Source organism: Salvelinus alpinus, chromosome 2, assembly GCF_045679555.1.
Source record: "Salvelinus alpinus chromosome 2, SLU_Salpinus.1, whole genome shotgun sequence".
NCBI classification, from domain to species: domain Eukaryota; kingdom Metazoa; phylum Chordata; class Actinopteri; order Salmoniformes; family Salmonidae; genus Salvelinus; species Salvelinus alpinus.
In genome coordinates, this window is record NC_092087.1 from 95,714,886 (window position 1) to 95,729,953 (window position 15,068).

At 42.6% G+C, this 15,068-nt stretch overlaps 2 protein-coding genes across 3 annotated transcripts in view; both read left to right on the forward strand.

The window, feature by feature from the left end:
- On the forward strand, positions 1-14,140 carry LOC139545736 (protein NLRC3-like). Of its 2 annotated transcripts, XM_071353824.1 has the most exons (9): positions 2-608; positions 3,457-3,985; positions 4,093-4,183; positions 4,607-4,745; positions 4,932-4,981; positions 5,163-5,411; positions 5,517-5,549; positions 6,117-7,905; positions 12,607-14,140. In XM_071353824.1, the coding sequence occupies exons 2-9, from the start codon at positions 3,728-3,730 to the stop codon at positions 12,857-12,859; spliced, it is 2,862 nt and encodes a 953-aa protein (XP_071209925.1). In that variant the 5' UTR covers positions 2-608; positions 3,457-3,727; the 3' UTR covers positions 12,860-14,140. The 2 variants fall into 2 exon arrangements, with proteins under 2 accessions (XP_071209934.1, XP_071209925.1); XM_071353833.1 differs by lacking the exon at positions 12,607-14,140 and having other exon boundaries at positions 1-608; positions 6,117-7,909.
- Positions 14,135-15,068, forward strand: part of LOC139541805 (uncharacterized) — a gene marked incomplete at its 5' end in the record, with an annotated part of 21,330 nt that continues 20,396 nt past the window's right edge. The window contains 2 exons of the mRNA XM_071346739.1: positions 14,135-14,331; positions 14,545-14,718. Of these exons, the coding sequence (XP_071202840.1) occupies positions 14,135-14,331; positions 14,545-14,718 (371 nt within the window). The remainder of the gene's footprint in view (positions 14,332-14,544; positions 14,719-15,068) is intronic.

The following is a 15,068-nucleotide window of genomic DNA, read 5'->3' on the forward strand; positions in this document are numbered from 1 at the left end:
AGCTCAGTGGTCTGTGTCAGTGTCTGGGGTGTATCAGAGAAGGCGAAGCGAGAGCCCCAACTCGGTATTTTCCAGCTGGTGGCGTTTTTAGCTCACGAAGCGATGAGTTTTTGTATTGAGGTCAATGAGAGTATGGAATTTGGTCAAAAAATGTAACGGCTTAATTGCTACATGAGGCTTATTTGATGAATAGAAGGTTGTTACAACTGTACGTGACATCCCGCAACTGCGTATCTGCCCTCTCCGTTTTGTATTCGCTAGGAACCAAACGGGGAGTGTCCTACCTGAATTTGTCCAATAAAAAACGATTTTCCATTGCAAAACTTTTTCAGTTTCAATACGTTTTGCTACGGTGTGTACCCATGTGTTCGAAGTCGCGTTTAAAATAACTGGGAACTCATGACGTCGGTGATCTACAAGGTCGGCCAGTCGGAGCTCTCGAAGGAATTCCGAATTGGATGACCGTTCAAATCGATTTCTCCAAGTTGTTTTGAACGCGGCACGAGACGAGACGCGAGAACCTGGTATGTAAAATTAGTTGAGCAACCCATATGTAATGTAGACCTCCGGACGATCCGTTTCGGCTTAGATTGAGCGAGATATAAAAGGTAAGGCGATGATTGTTATGTGTTTCCGTAAAGTTGATCATGATTTGTGTGGAAAGTTTTTCAATAGTCTCATCCAAAATGAGTTCCTTCCGCATTCACATCTGTATGCCCGTAGGGAGAGCGCGCCTACTATATTCGACTATATACAGGCCTAGACGTGTCTTCTTAAAACAAGAAAGTAAGCAACAAAAACATTTCATCCTCGAATCCACTGATTTAGCCTAACGCTTTTCACGATGACAAATGTGTTTTTGTGTGAAAAATAGGTGACATGTGGAAAGCCAAGCAACTGAACTTCCTCAAACCCGAGCCGTATTCATTAGTGCCAACCATAAAAAAAATTGAAACCGAAACTGTTTACTTCACGTTGTTGTGAACCGTTTATGCTATGTTGCCAAACGGTTTGGTGTGAACTAATGTATACGACTCGGCTGCTGATGCTAATTATTTTAAAAAGCAACAACAGAAAATAATTAGACAATAAATTATGTAAATAACTGATTGTATATCATGAAAAGAAACAGAAATATGATTTTAAAGCTGAACTTGTAAAAAAAGAAAAACAACCTGCGTCCTCTTTCCCGATAACGATGGAATTTAGTCATTACTTAGTGTTTTAAGATGTATTTTAACATGCGTTTCCCAAAACATCCGGCGGAAATCTAATTAGCATAATAAAAAATAAAAAACATACTCCCTCAATTTAAGATTGCGATGTTTCAACATTGAATGCGTCTGAATATGCCGATCCGCCTATGTATTCTCACAACATCATCCGTACGGCCTACACACTATTATACCCCCCTCTATGGAAAGATGACTCTCTCAACTCTAGTTTTTGGCTTTTTCTTTTATGCTAGGCTATGGCATATAACTAAATTCAACAAAAGATTGAAGGTGATGATGATGGTAATAATGTTGATTCATGTGTCATGATGATTGTGAAGGATGGTTTTGTTCTCTTTTTAACAAAAAATATATGCCTTATAGAAATAGGACATGTTATTCACAAAACATAGCGTGACTGCAGAAAAGCTGTTGCTAATCTAGGGTGTCGGCTGTGCTAACCAGAAGGTTGAGACAAGATATAAAAATGCTGAATAACAAGAAAACAGGAACTGAGCAGTGTAGCCACCGACAACTCAGCTCAAACTTCACAACAAACACTTCCGGATATCTGGATCCTGTGTGCTGTGAGGCTGGGACCAGCCTGGGCACCACCGATAGGCTAGCAAGTTTAAACCACGCTAAGCCTCTACTGTGACAGGCCAACTCTAAAGTTGGAACTACATATGTCACAGTATAAAAGAAGATGTCTGTACTATTCTAGTCAGTTCTCTGCTTTACCCTGCGTGGTGATACAGTGAACCCGTATATACGAAAATTGCATTTACCATTTATGGCTTATGTTAAATAAAAATATTTAAAGTATATTCGGTGACTCTGAATCACATTTTATCCTGATACCAGATTCGATTGACCCAACCTTTTACATTATGTAGAAAGGAAGTTGGTGATTTGTTGTCATGTTCTTGGATACGCCCCTAAGGCTTTAATTGACAGGTCCTAATTGTGTATGTTTGTGACACAAAAAGAGACCATTTTGGCAACAACTTTCAATGACAATATTTTAATTCCTTATAATATTTCAACTGTTCTGCCTGCGGCTATGGAACCCTGACCTGTCCACCGGACGTGCTACCTGTCCCAGACCTGCTGTTTTCAACTCTCTAGAGACCGCAGGAGCGGTAGAGATACTCTTAATGATCGGCTATGAAAAGCCAACTGACATTTACTCCTGAGGTGCTGACTTGCTACACCCTCGATAACTACTGTGATTATTATTATTTGACCATGCTGGTCATTTATGAACATTTGAACATCTTGGCCATGTTCTGTTATAATCTCCACCCAGCACAGCCAGAAGAGGACTGGCCACCCCTCAGAGCCTGGTTCCTCTCTAGGTTTCTTCCTAGGTTTTGGCCTTTCTAGGGAGTTTTTCCTAGCCACCGTGCTTCTACACCTGCATTGCTTGCTGTTTGGGGTTTTAGGCTGGGTTTCTGTACAGCACTTCGAGATATTAGCTGATGTACGAAGGGCTATATAAAATAAACTTGATTTGAATATACTCTTGTGTTATGATGGAGTAGGGCTCTGACAGTTATAACATTTGTGTAAATAATTTATTGTCAAGCAAATCACCAGGATGACTCCAGCAGGGATGTGGTGGTGACGTGGTCACGGCAACAGCCCTATTATGGAGATATTGTAGTTGTTAGTTATATCAATCAGAATATATTCAACATGTTCAGTCTATACCTTCTGGAGACCAGCCTAGAGACATCCGGTCTGTTCATGCTAACTTTCCACTGCTTGTCATACCATCAAATCAAATTGCATTTGTCACATGTGCCGAATACAGCAGGTGTGGACCTTACAGTGAAATGCTTACTTACAAGCCCGTAACCAACAGTGCAGTTTTAAGAAAAATAAGTGTTAAGTACAAAATAAAAGTATCAAATCATTAAAGAGCAGCAGTAAAATAACAGTAGCGAGGCTATATACAAGGGTTACTGGTACAGAGTCAATGTGCAGGGGTACAGGTTAGTCGAGGTAATATGTACATGTGGGTAGAGTTAGTGACTATGCATAGATAACAAACAGAGTAGTAGCAGCAGCGTAAAAGAGGGAGGGGGGTCAATGCCTACAGTCTGACCTTTATGTTTGGCATGACAAGGATTGGCTAGGAGTGGAATGTTGGGCACAAATAGACAGGATTTCTCCATGCTAGTACAGTAGAAACTAAGTGCAATCAACCCTGTTTTCTCACTTCTCTTTGTGACTACAGGGAGGGTGAGAGTAACCAGAGAGGAGTATCGATCCAAAGCTACAGATGACACTGACTCTATGGGAAACAGATCATCCCTCCTTTCACACGTTGACAATTATTTAACTCAGTGGCTACAGAATAGGTCTATTCGGGCCGGACTGCTTGTCTTCAAATTCTGTAGTGACCTGGCGTAAGTAAACAGGCGTGTTGCAACTAATGCTCTCCGATGTCTGCAGGATCAATCAGCCAGTCAATTGTTGAATCTGACTGACTTCACATTTGACTTGAAATGTCCTCACCAAGCAAACGTCGCCACAGCCGTATAACGGTCAAAGACAGAGTGAAAGAGTTTCCTGATACATTTGAGAAAAAAGGCCAGTTGTTTTGCAGAGCATGTGACAACAAAAAGCCTCTTGATTACCGTAGGAAGTCAAGTTTGACCAGACACTTTGCCTCAGCTCGTCATAAGCTGAAAGCCTGTCAAAAGTGTGAAGAAAATGAGAATGAATGTGAAAGTGAACCCAAAAGGAAATGGACCTCTTCAAGTGTGAGTTGTCCAAAGACGATCCAAAAGACATATTTGCAGAATTGACCTTTTATATGCACATAGATGTTTTATCTTCCACAGTATTAGAATATTTATTGTTGTTGCAGATGTGTGAAACCCATCCCATACTGGACCCATCCACAGATAAAGATGCTGAGCCTATGGAAACAGAACAGGAACTCAGTAACCCCTTCACAAGTAAGACAGAACTCTGATTGACCCTGACCCATCTAGAGACAGAGGCACTACATTATTAGACCTCTGATTGACCCTGACCCATCTAGAGACAGAGGCACTACATTATTAGACCTCTGATTGACCCTGACCCATCTAGAGACAGAGGCACTACATTATTATACCTCTGATTGTCCCTGACTCATCTAGAGACAGAGGCACTACATTATTAGACCTCTGATTGACCCTGACCCATCTAGAGACAGAGGCACTACATTATTAGACCTCTGATTGACCCTGACTCATCTAGAGACAGAGGCACTACATTATTTGGATCATCAGCAGTACTTAATGTGTTGCAGTTCTAACTCAGGGTGTGCTCCAGAAACATTTAATTCCTCCTCCTTCAACCATTTTGTATCCTAATGCTCGCTGTCCCCTTGGTAGGTGGTGATCATGTTCAGGAGGCACTAGGAGAACACAGAGCAGCTCCTCTCCCATACCCTCCCTCTCTCAAGCCCTCCTTTTCACTCCCCGCTACCCAGCCCTCATCTCTTCAGCCCTACACTCTGCCAGCCCCCTCTCGGTAAGAATAGATATATTAATTACATACTATTATTGTAAACATGACTATTGAAAAAAATATCTATCTGTGTGATATCCCAGGGGTCTTTACCAGCACACGAGTCCAAAAACATCCACAGATTGAACACCATGTACCAAAACTACATGTTCAGTCTGCCTCACAAACACAAAACATGTCATTTTTCAGACCGTCCCACTCCCTTGATGTGAGTGAAAAGAAGAGAGGAGAGGAAAGAGGTAAACCTGTGTGTCTAAGCTGAGGTGTAACTCTGAATGTGGTCTCCTTGTAAAGTAATGTTTACCTGTGTCTTCTTTTGCCATTTTAAAAGATGTTCTCTTCTATCTCTATAACATGTGCAGTGTTTCAGTGCTTATGTTGGTTTTGTATGTAAGACACCATTTAATTTTTCAACTCCAGATGCTGAGTTTGTGGACAAGTACAGGGCTCAGCTTATTCAGAGGGTTACCATGGTGATGTACATAGCAGATGACCTGCTCCAGAGGGCTATGATCCATTGTGAGGCGTACCGTAACATCCATGCTGCCCGGACCAACCAGGAACAGATGAGGGAGCTGTACAAGGCCGTAGACTCAGGGGGAGTAAAAGTCAAATCAGCCTTCTACAGGATCCTCCAAGAGCAGTATACTTATTTGGTCCAGGATATAGGTAGGTCTCTTTCTCCCTGTCTCTCTCTCTCTCCTCTTTCTCTCTCTCTCTCTCTCTCTCTCTCTCATATATATCAAATTAAAAGTTGTATCTCGTACGTTACAGGTGTGGACTTTGATGGCCAGACTAGGCGCAAAGGTATGTCTGAGAAGAATATAACAACACACAATCAGATTATTTACGTGAACTGGGCTTTCCATTTGATCCAGTGTTACCCAAACTCTGTCCTGCCGATGAGATGGATATTTGAATCAGCTGTGTAGTGCTAGGGCAGGATTTCAAAATTCAACAGAGGGCCTCACAGATACAAAGGGCTACCATGTTGCCCTGCACTGTATTAGATCTTCTAATACAGAGAAATGGAGAATTCATAAAGCACTGAACAACCTGGTGATAAGGATCAGACATGTATGTGCTGTTTGATAAATCAAATCAAAAACACAACAAAAAATCTAATGAGAACCTTAATTAGGATTTTTAGGCCTCGAATCTGGTCGAGCAGGTACCACTCTTGTCTACTGAACCATATATTTCCCCCTGTGGCAAGAATGCCAGTTCAATCCCCGCATGAGCCCTATGCAAATCTTCTACCTAAACTCCGGTTGTATCCTGTCATAACTTTATTATTTTTTAAACTAAAGGAGTTTGGAATTCTCCTTTAAAATGTGGTGTTCAGTATTTGTTTTGTCTTTTTTGTTGTTGCAGTCATACAGAGAGTTAAAGAGGAACATAAAGCCAGTCTGAAGAAGAAGTTTGGATTCGTGTTTGAAGGCACTGCAGTGGATCGAACTCGCCTCAACAGCATCTACACACAGCTCTACATCACACAAGGACAGAGTGAAGGGGTTAGTAAAGAACATGAGATTCGACAGATTGAATATACATCCAAGAGAAAAACCGTATTGGACACTCCAATCAACTGCAACGACATCTTCAAACCCTTACCTGGACAGAAGAAAGAAAAGAAGAGACCCATCAGAACTGTAATGACGAAGGGAATCACTGGCATCGGAAAAACAGTTTCAGTTCAGAAGTTCATCCTCGACTGGGCAGAAGGAAAAGCCAATCAGGATGTTGATTTCATCTTTGTGCTCCCTTTCAGAGAGCTGAATCTGATTAAAGACAATCAGTACAGTCTTCATAGACTTTTGAATTACTTCCATCCTGAACTTAGAGAGATAGAAGAGGCACAGAAGTACGATGACTGTGAAGTCATGTTCATCTTTGATGGTCTGGATGAAAGCAGACTACCATTAGGTTTTCATCAGAACAAGAAGTTGACTGATCTAACTGAGACATCATCAGTTGACAGGTTGATGACAAACCTCATTGAGGGGAATCTACTGCCCGAAGCGCTCCTATGGATAACCTCCCGACCAGCAGCAGCCAATCAGGTCCCCCATGAGTACATCAACAAGGTGACAGAAGTACGAGGGTTCAATGACAAACAGAAAGAAGAGTACTTTGAGAAGAATGTTGAGGATGAGAAGCTGGCCAGCAGAATCATCTCACACATTAATACATCAAGGAGCCTCCACATCATGTGCCACATACCAGTCTTCTGTTGGATTACTGCCAGGGTTCTTGAGCAAATGTTGAGTGATGATGAGAGTGGAGAGATCACAACTCTGACTGAGATGTACAATCACTTCCTGCTCATTCAGACAAACCTGAAAAGCAAGAAGTATGATGAGAAAAATGAGATGGATCTGCACATAATCATAGAACAAAACAAAGAAACCATTCTCAAACTGGCACAACTGGCATTTAAACAGCTGGTGAAGGGCAATCTGATATTCTATAAGAAAGACCTGGAGGAGTGTGGCATTGATTTCAGTGAAGCCTCAGTGCACTCTGGGTTTTGCACAGAAATCTTGAAAGAAGAGCATGGGTTGTATCGGAAGGAGGTGTACTGCTTTGTTCACCTGAGTTTCCAGGAGTTCCTTGCTGCTCTGTTCGTGTTCCACTGCTGTGTGAGCAAGAACATCAAGGCCCTGGAGTCTTTCATTGGGGATGTGTCTTCAGAGCTGCCCTTGCATGAGCTGCTGAAGATGATGGTGGATAAAGCCTTGGAGAGTGAGAATGGACACCTGGATCTGTTCCTCCGCTTCCTTGTTGGCATCTCAACAGAATCCAACCAGAGACTGTTACAAGACCTACTGCCACAAACAGAGATCAGCTCAGAGACTGTTGACGAAATTAAGAAATACCTCAGGGAGCCAAATGTAGAGCAAGTTTCACCTGATAGGTATATCAATCTACTCATCTGCTTGACTGAGATGAAAGATGATTCAGTACATGAGGACATTGACCAGTTCCTGAAGTCAGGAAATCAAACAGGAAAAGAACTGTCACCTGTTGCCTGCTCAGCATTGGTCAATGCTCTGCTGATGTCAAAGGGCGTGCTGGATGAGTTAGACCTGCGGAGATGCAACACATCTGAGGAGGGGCGTTTGAGACTGATCCCAGCTGTGAAGAAATATAGAAAGGCAATGTAAGTATTGATGTATTTGGTATTTTATTAGGATCCCCATTAGCTGTTGCAAAAGCAGCAGCTACTCTCCCTGGGGTCCACATAAAACATGAATTATAATACAGAACATCATTAGACAGCTCAAGGACAGAACTACATAAAAAAAATTTTAAAAGACACACATCAATGCAAAGTCCTACATATCAATGCAGACACACAAACTATCAAATAAGGGAGAGTGGTTGTGTCGCGAGGTGTTTCTTTCTGTTTTTTTGATACCAGGTTTGCTGTTTATTTGAGCAATATGAGATGGAAGGAAGTTCCATGAGATAAGGGCTCTATATAATACTGTACGTTTTCTTGAATTTGTTCTGGATTTGGGGACTATGACTATCCTGGCCCGGATATCCTGGAAGGATATTAAGCTCATCCCGTCAGTAGAGGATGCCTGGTTTTTATTTAAAAGTAATTTCTCACAATTTTAAATAAGCATGCCCCTTTCAAAAAATGATGAACTAAGAACAGATATAGCCCTTGGTTCACTCCAGACTTGACTGCCCTTGACCAGCACAAAAACACTCTGTGGCGTACTGCACTAGCGTCGAATAGTCCGCGCGATATGCAACTTTTCAGAGAAGTCAGGAACCAATACACACAGTCAGTTAGGAAAGCAAAGGCTAGCTTTTTCAAACAGAAATTTGCAGCACTAATTCCAAAAAGTTCTGGGACACTGTAAAGTCCATGGAGAATAAGAGCACCTCCTCCCAGCTGCCCACTGCACTGAGGCTAGGAAACACTGTCACCACCGATAAATCCATGATAATCGAGAATTTCAATAAGCATTTCTTTGCGGCTGGCCATGCTTTCCACCTGGCTACCCCAACCCCGGCCAACAGCTCTGCACCCCCCGCAGCAACTGGCCCAAGCCCCCCCCACTTCTCCTTCACCCAATTCCAGACAGCTGATGTTCTGAAAGAGCTGCAAAATCTGGATCCCTACAAATCAGCTGGGCTAGACAATCTGGACCCTCTCTTTCTAAAATTATCCGCCGCCATTGTTGCAACCCCTATTACTAGTCTGTTCAACCTCTCTTTCGTGTCGTCTGAGATTCCTAAAGATTGGAAAGTGGCTGCGGTCATCCACCTCTTCAAAGGGGTAGACACTCTAGACCCAAACTGTTACAGACCTATATCCATCCTGCCCTGCCTTTCTAAAGTCTTCGAAAGCCAAGTTAACAAACAGATCACTGACCATTTCGAATCCCACCGCACCTTCTCCGCTATGCAATCTGGTTTCCGAGCTGGTCACCGGTGCACCTCAGCCACGCTCAAGGTCCTAAATGATATCATAACCGCCATCGATAAAAGACAGTACTGTGCAGCCGTCTTCATCGACCTGGCCAAGACTTTCGACTCTGTCAATCACCACATTCTTATCGGCAGACTCAACAGCCTTGGTTTCTCAAATGACTGCCTCGCCTGGTTCACCAACTACTTCTCAGACAGAGTTCAGTGTGTCAAATCGGAGGGCCTGTTGTCCGGACCTCTGGCAGTCTCTATGGGGATTCCACAGAGTTCAATCCTCGGGCCGACTCTTTTCTCTGTATATATCAAAGATGTCGCTCTTGCTGCGGGTGATTCTTTGATCCACCTTTACGCAGACGGCACCATTCTGTATACATCTGGCCCTTCTTTGGACACTGTTAACAAACCTCCAAACGAGCTTCAAAACTATTCAACACTCCTTCCGCTGCCTTCAACTGCTCTTAAATGCTAGTAAAATGAAATGTATGCTCTTCAACTGATCGCTGGCTAGCATCACTACTCTGGATGGTTCTGACTTAGAATATGTGGACATCTATAAATACCTAGGTGTCTGGCTAGACTGTAAACTCTCCTTCCAGACTCATATTAAACATCTCCAATCCAAAGGTAAATCTAGAATCGGCTTCCTATTTCATAACAAAGCCTCCTTCACACATGCTGCCAAACATACCCTCGTAAAACTGACTATCCTACCGATCCTTGACTTCAGCAATGTCATTTACAAAATAGCCTCCAACACTCAGCAAATTGGATGCAGTCTATCACAGTGCCATCCGTTTTTGTCACCAAAGCCCCATATACTACCCACCACTGCGACCTGTATGCTCTCGTTGGCTGGCCCTCGCTTCATATTCATGGGCCAAACCCACTGGCTCCAGGTCATCTATAAGTCTTGCTTGGTAAAGCTCCACCTTATCTCAGCTCACTGGTCACCATAGCAACACCCACCCACAGCACGTGCTCCAGCAGGTATATTTCACTGGTCATCCCCAAAGCCAACACCTCAATTGGCCGCCTTTCCTTCCAGTTCTCTGCTGCCAATAACTGGAATGAATTGCAAAAATCACTGAAGTTGGAGACATGTCTCCCTCACTAACTTTAAGCGTCAGCTGTCAGAGCAGCTTACCAATCGCTGCAGCTCTACACAGCCCATCTGTAAATAGCCCAACCAACTACCTACCTCATCCCCATATTTGTTTTTGTTTTTCTGCTCTTTTGCACACCAGTATTTCTACTTGCACATCCTTATCTGCACATATCACTCCAGTGTAAATTGCTAAATTGTAATTACTTCGCCACTATTGGCCTATTGCCTTACCTCCTTGCTTCATTTGCACGCACTGTATACAGATTTTTCTACTGTGTTATTGACTGTACGTTTGTTTATCCCATGTGTAAATCTGTGTTTGTGTCGCACTGCTTTGTTTTATCTTGGCCAGGTCGCAGTTGTAAATGAGAACTTGTTCTCAACTGGCCTACCTGGTTAAATAAAGGTGAAATAAAATAAAAAAGAGATGTTCAGGACCAGTTTATTACTGGCCACCCATTCCAAAACAGACTGCAACTCTTTGTTAAGGGTTTCAGTGACTTCGTTAGCTGTGGTTGCTGATGCGTATATGGTTGAATTGACACACATGCTTTGTTTAATGCCAGTGGCAGGTCATTGGTAAGAATAGAAAAGAGTAGAGGGCCTAGAGAGCTGCCCTGCGGTACACCACACTTTACATGTTTGACATTAGAGACACTTCCATTAAAGAAAAACCTTTGAGTTCTATTAGATTGCCATATCGTGGATTCAGAGCTGAGGTTGAAAAGCCATAGCACTTAAGTTTCTTTCAACAACAGGTTATGGTCAATAATATCAAAGCCTGCACTGAAATCTAACAGTACAGCTCCCACAATCTTCTTATTATCAATGTCTTTCAACCAATCATCAATCATTTGTGTCAGTGCAGTACATGTTGAGTGCCCTTCTCTATAAGCATGCTGAAAGTCTGTTGTTAATTTGTTTACAGAGAAATAGCATTGTATTTGGTCAAACACAATTTTTCCCAAGAGCTGGCAGCAAGCTTATAGGTCTGCTGTTAGAACCAGTAAAGATCTAGAAGAAAAAGAAACGCACACCTATTTAGGCGAGGTGCTGGCTAGCGGAATAGAAAACTTGAAAATAAAGGAGAGCCGCACATTCTAGGAGCTCGGATGCAAAAATGTAATATCCAACATTTTGACATGTTGGATACTAAATCTTTGCATCTGAGCTCCTAGAGTGTGCGGCTCTCCTTTATTTTCAAGAACCAGTAAAGAACCAGGCCTGAGGACAAAGACTTTCCTCTAGGATCAGATTAAAAATATGACAGATAGGAGTGGCTATAGAGTCAGCTACCATCCTCAGTAGCTTTCCATCTAAGTTGTCAATGCCAGGAGGTGTGTCATTATTGATCGTTAACAATACTTTTCCCCCTCTCCCACACTAACTTTACAACATTCAAACTTGCACTGCTTTTCTTTTATTATTTGTTTTTTATATTATTTGTTTATTATAAATGAATACAGTTGCTCAATGCTTGTCGTGGGAAGTTTGCCCACTTTGCCAATGAAATACTCATTAAAATAATTGGCAACATCAAATGGTTTTGTGATGAATAAGCCATCTGATTCGATGAAAGGGGTGGCAGGTAGCCTAGTGGTTAGAGCGTTGGACTGGTAACCGAAAGGTTGCAAGATCAAATCCCCGAGCTGAAAAGGTACAAATCTGTCGTTCTGCCCCTGAACAAGGCAGTTAACCCACTGTCCCTAGGCCGTCATTGAAAATAAGAATTTGTTCTTAACTGACTTGCCTAGTTAAATAAAGGTATAAAATAAAAATTAAGTTGAATTTGTCTTTCTGCCCATAATTTAATTTAAAGTACCCAAGTTTTTTTCCATCATTCTTTATATCATTGATCTTGGCTTTATAATAAAGTTTCTTATTCTTTTTGTTGAGTTTAGTCACGCAATTTCTCAATTTGCAGTAAGTCAGCGAGATGTGCAGCCAAGTTATTAGCCACTCCTTTTGCCCCGTCTCTTTCAACCATACAGTTTTTCAATTCCTCATCAATCCATGGAGCCTTAAGTTCTAACAGTCAGTTTCTTAACAGGTGCATGTTTATCAATAATTGGAAGAAGCAATTTCATAAATTCATCAAGTGCAGCGTCTGAATGCTCCTCATTAATCACATCAGACCAACAAATGTTCTGGTACTGAAGGCACGTATGTCACCAGGCAGGATCAAAGAGTCAGCAAACATTGTCTCAATATTTCCTAGAGAAAGACTGAATTGAAAAACTACTGGTATACCTGTTTCGATATTCTCAACACATGTTCAACTTTACTTGATATTTAATGATATTTTCTCAGTTTCTACAGACTGTCTGGCTGGGTACTCCAACATGAGCTCTTTGAATCACTGGCCCCCATTCTCCAATCGGTAGACTCACATCTGAGAGAGCTGGACCTGAGGAACAGTCGGATGTTTCATGGCAGAGTGAAGGTTCTCTTTGCTGCACTGAAACATACACACTGTAAATTGGATACACTGAGGTCAGTATACCATTGGTTGGGTCAAGAGAACCCAAAAATTGTTGGACAGTTTGTTGGAATCAGATTATAACCCCAAGGGTATGCTCTGATACATTCTATATACACTACATGACCAAAAGTAGGTTGACACCTGCTCGTCTGAACATCTTATTCCGAACTCATGTGTATTAATATGGAGTTGGTTCCCCTTTGCTGCTATAACAGCCTCCACTGTTCTGGGAAGGCTTTCCACTAGATGTTGGAACATTGCTCCCAGTACTTGCTTCCATTCAGCCACAAGAGCATTAGTGAGGTTGGGCACTGATGTTGGGCGATTAGGCCTGGCTCTCAGTCGGCGTTCCAATTCACCCCAAAAGTGTTCGATCTGGTTGACATCAGGGCTCTGTGTGGGCCAGTCAAGTTCTGCCACACCGATCTTGACAAACCATTTCATGACAATGCACAGGGGCATTGTCATGCTGAAACAGGAAAGGACCTTCCCCAAACTGTTGTCTAGATGGTCATTGTATGCTGAAGTGTTATGATTTCCCTTCACTGGAGCTAAGGGGCCCGAACCATGAAAAGCATACCCAGACCATTATTCCTCCTCCACCAAACTTTACAGTTGGCACTGCGTTGGGGCAGGTAGTGTTCTCCTGGCATCCACCAAACCCAGATTTGTCCGTCAGACTGCCAGATGATGAAGCATGATTCATTACTCCAGAGAAGACGTTTCCACTGCTCCAGAGTGCAATGACGGTGAGCTTTACATCACTCCAGCCAATGCTTGGCATTGCGCATGGTGATCTTAGGCTTGTGTTCAGCTGCTCGGCCATGGAAACCCATTTCATGAAGCTCCCGACCACCAGTTATTGTCCTGACGTTGCTTCCAGAGGCAGTTTGGAACTCGGTAGTGAGTGTTGCAACCGAGGACAGGCAATTTTTCGGCGCTACGAATTTCCGCACTCGACTGTCCCATTCTGTGAGCTTGTGTGGCCTACCAATTTGCGGTTGAGACGCTGTTGCTCCAAGACGTTTCCACTTCACAATAACAGCACTTACAGTTGACTGGGGCAGCTCTAGCAGGGAAGAAATTTGACGAACTGACTTGTTGGAAAGGTGGCATCCTATGACGGTGCCACGTTGAAAGTCACCGAGCTCTTCAGTAAGGCCATTCTACTGCCAATGTTTGTCTACGGAGATTGCATGGCTGTGTGCTCGATTTTATACACCTGTCAGCCACGGGTGTGGCTAAAACAGCCGAATCCACTCATTTTAAGGGGAGTCCACATACCTTTGTGTATATATAGTGTACAATTATTTGATAATACTTGTTTATACACTACATCACACTCTGTATGAGTGATGTTGTCTCTGTTTTTACAGACTGGGTAACTTTACACTCTATGAGGAGGACTGGGGATCACTGGCCTCCGTTCTCCAATCAGCAGACTCAACTCTGAGAGAGCTGGACCTGAGGAACAGTGTGCTGTTTTATGATGTTGATGATGACAGGCTGAGGGTACTTTTTGCTGCACTGAAACATCCACTGGAGATACTGAGGTCAGTACCTTTGGGTGTTTTTTCATGTGATGAGAACACAGATTGTTGGACGGGTAACCTAATTGTCAGCCTGAGAGCTTTTTTTGGTACATTTATTTTTCTTCTCATGTTTACCAGCTCTCCAGAAAATGTACAGTATTGACTTGGTGTGCTCCTGCTCTCAATGTTGTCTGCTTGTTACTATATATGTTAAAATAGAATCCATGTGTTTAGGCTCAATAGATGTTCCCTGACAGAGAAAGGGTGTGAAGCGTTGGCCTCAGCTCTCAGCTCAAACTCCTCTCACCTGAGAGAGCTGGATCTGAGTCACAATGACCTGCAGGATTCAGGAGTGAAGCTGCTCTCTGCTGGACTGGGGAATCCACACTGTCAACTACAGAAACTGAAGTTAGTACTTAGAAACATACCTGCTCAATACAAAGATAATGTGTCAAAGCACAACATCATTACAGTAGCCAGTAAGTCAGCTCAACCAATAAGGTAAATACTGTGTTAAGTGGGGACCCACATTGTAAACTAGAGGAACTGAGGTTAGTACTTAGTCAATGCCACTCCGACATTGCTCGTCCTAATATTTATATATTTCTTAATTCCATTATTTTACTTTAGATTTGTGTGAATTATTAGATACTCCTGCACTGTTGGAGCTTGGAACACAAGCATTTCGCTACACCCGCAATAACATCTGCAAAATATGTGTATGTGACCAATAACATTTGATTTGATTTAGAAACAGT

Bases quoted from the DNA above. Each gene is read 5' to 3' on its own strand.
- LOC139545736 (XM_071353824.1), top strand. From the start codon at position 3,728: ATGTCCTCACCAAGCAAACGTCGCCACAGCCGTATAACGGTCAAAGAC. The intron at 4,982-5,162 runs GTAAACCTGTGT...TTTCAACTCCAG, and splicing joins GAAGAGAGGAGAGGAAAGAG to ATGCTGAGTTTGTGGACAAG. The intron at 7,906-12,606 runs GTAAGTATTGAT...ATATTTTCTCAG, and splicing joins AAGAAATATAGAAAGGCAAT to TTTCTACAGACTGTCTGGCT.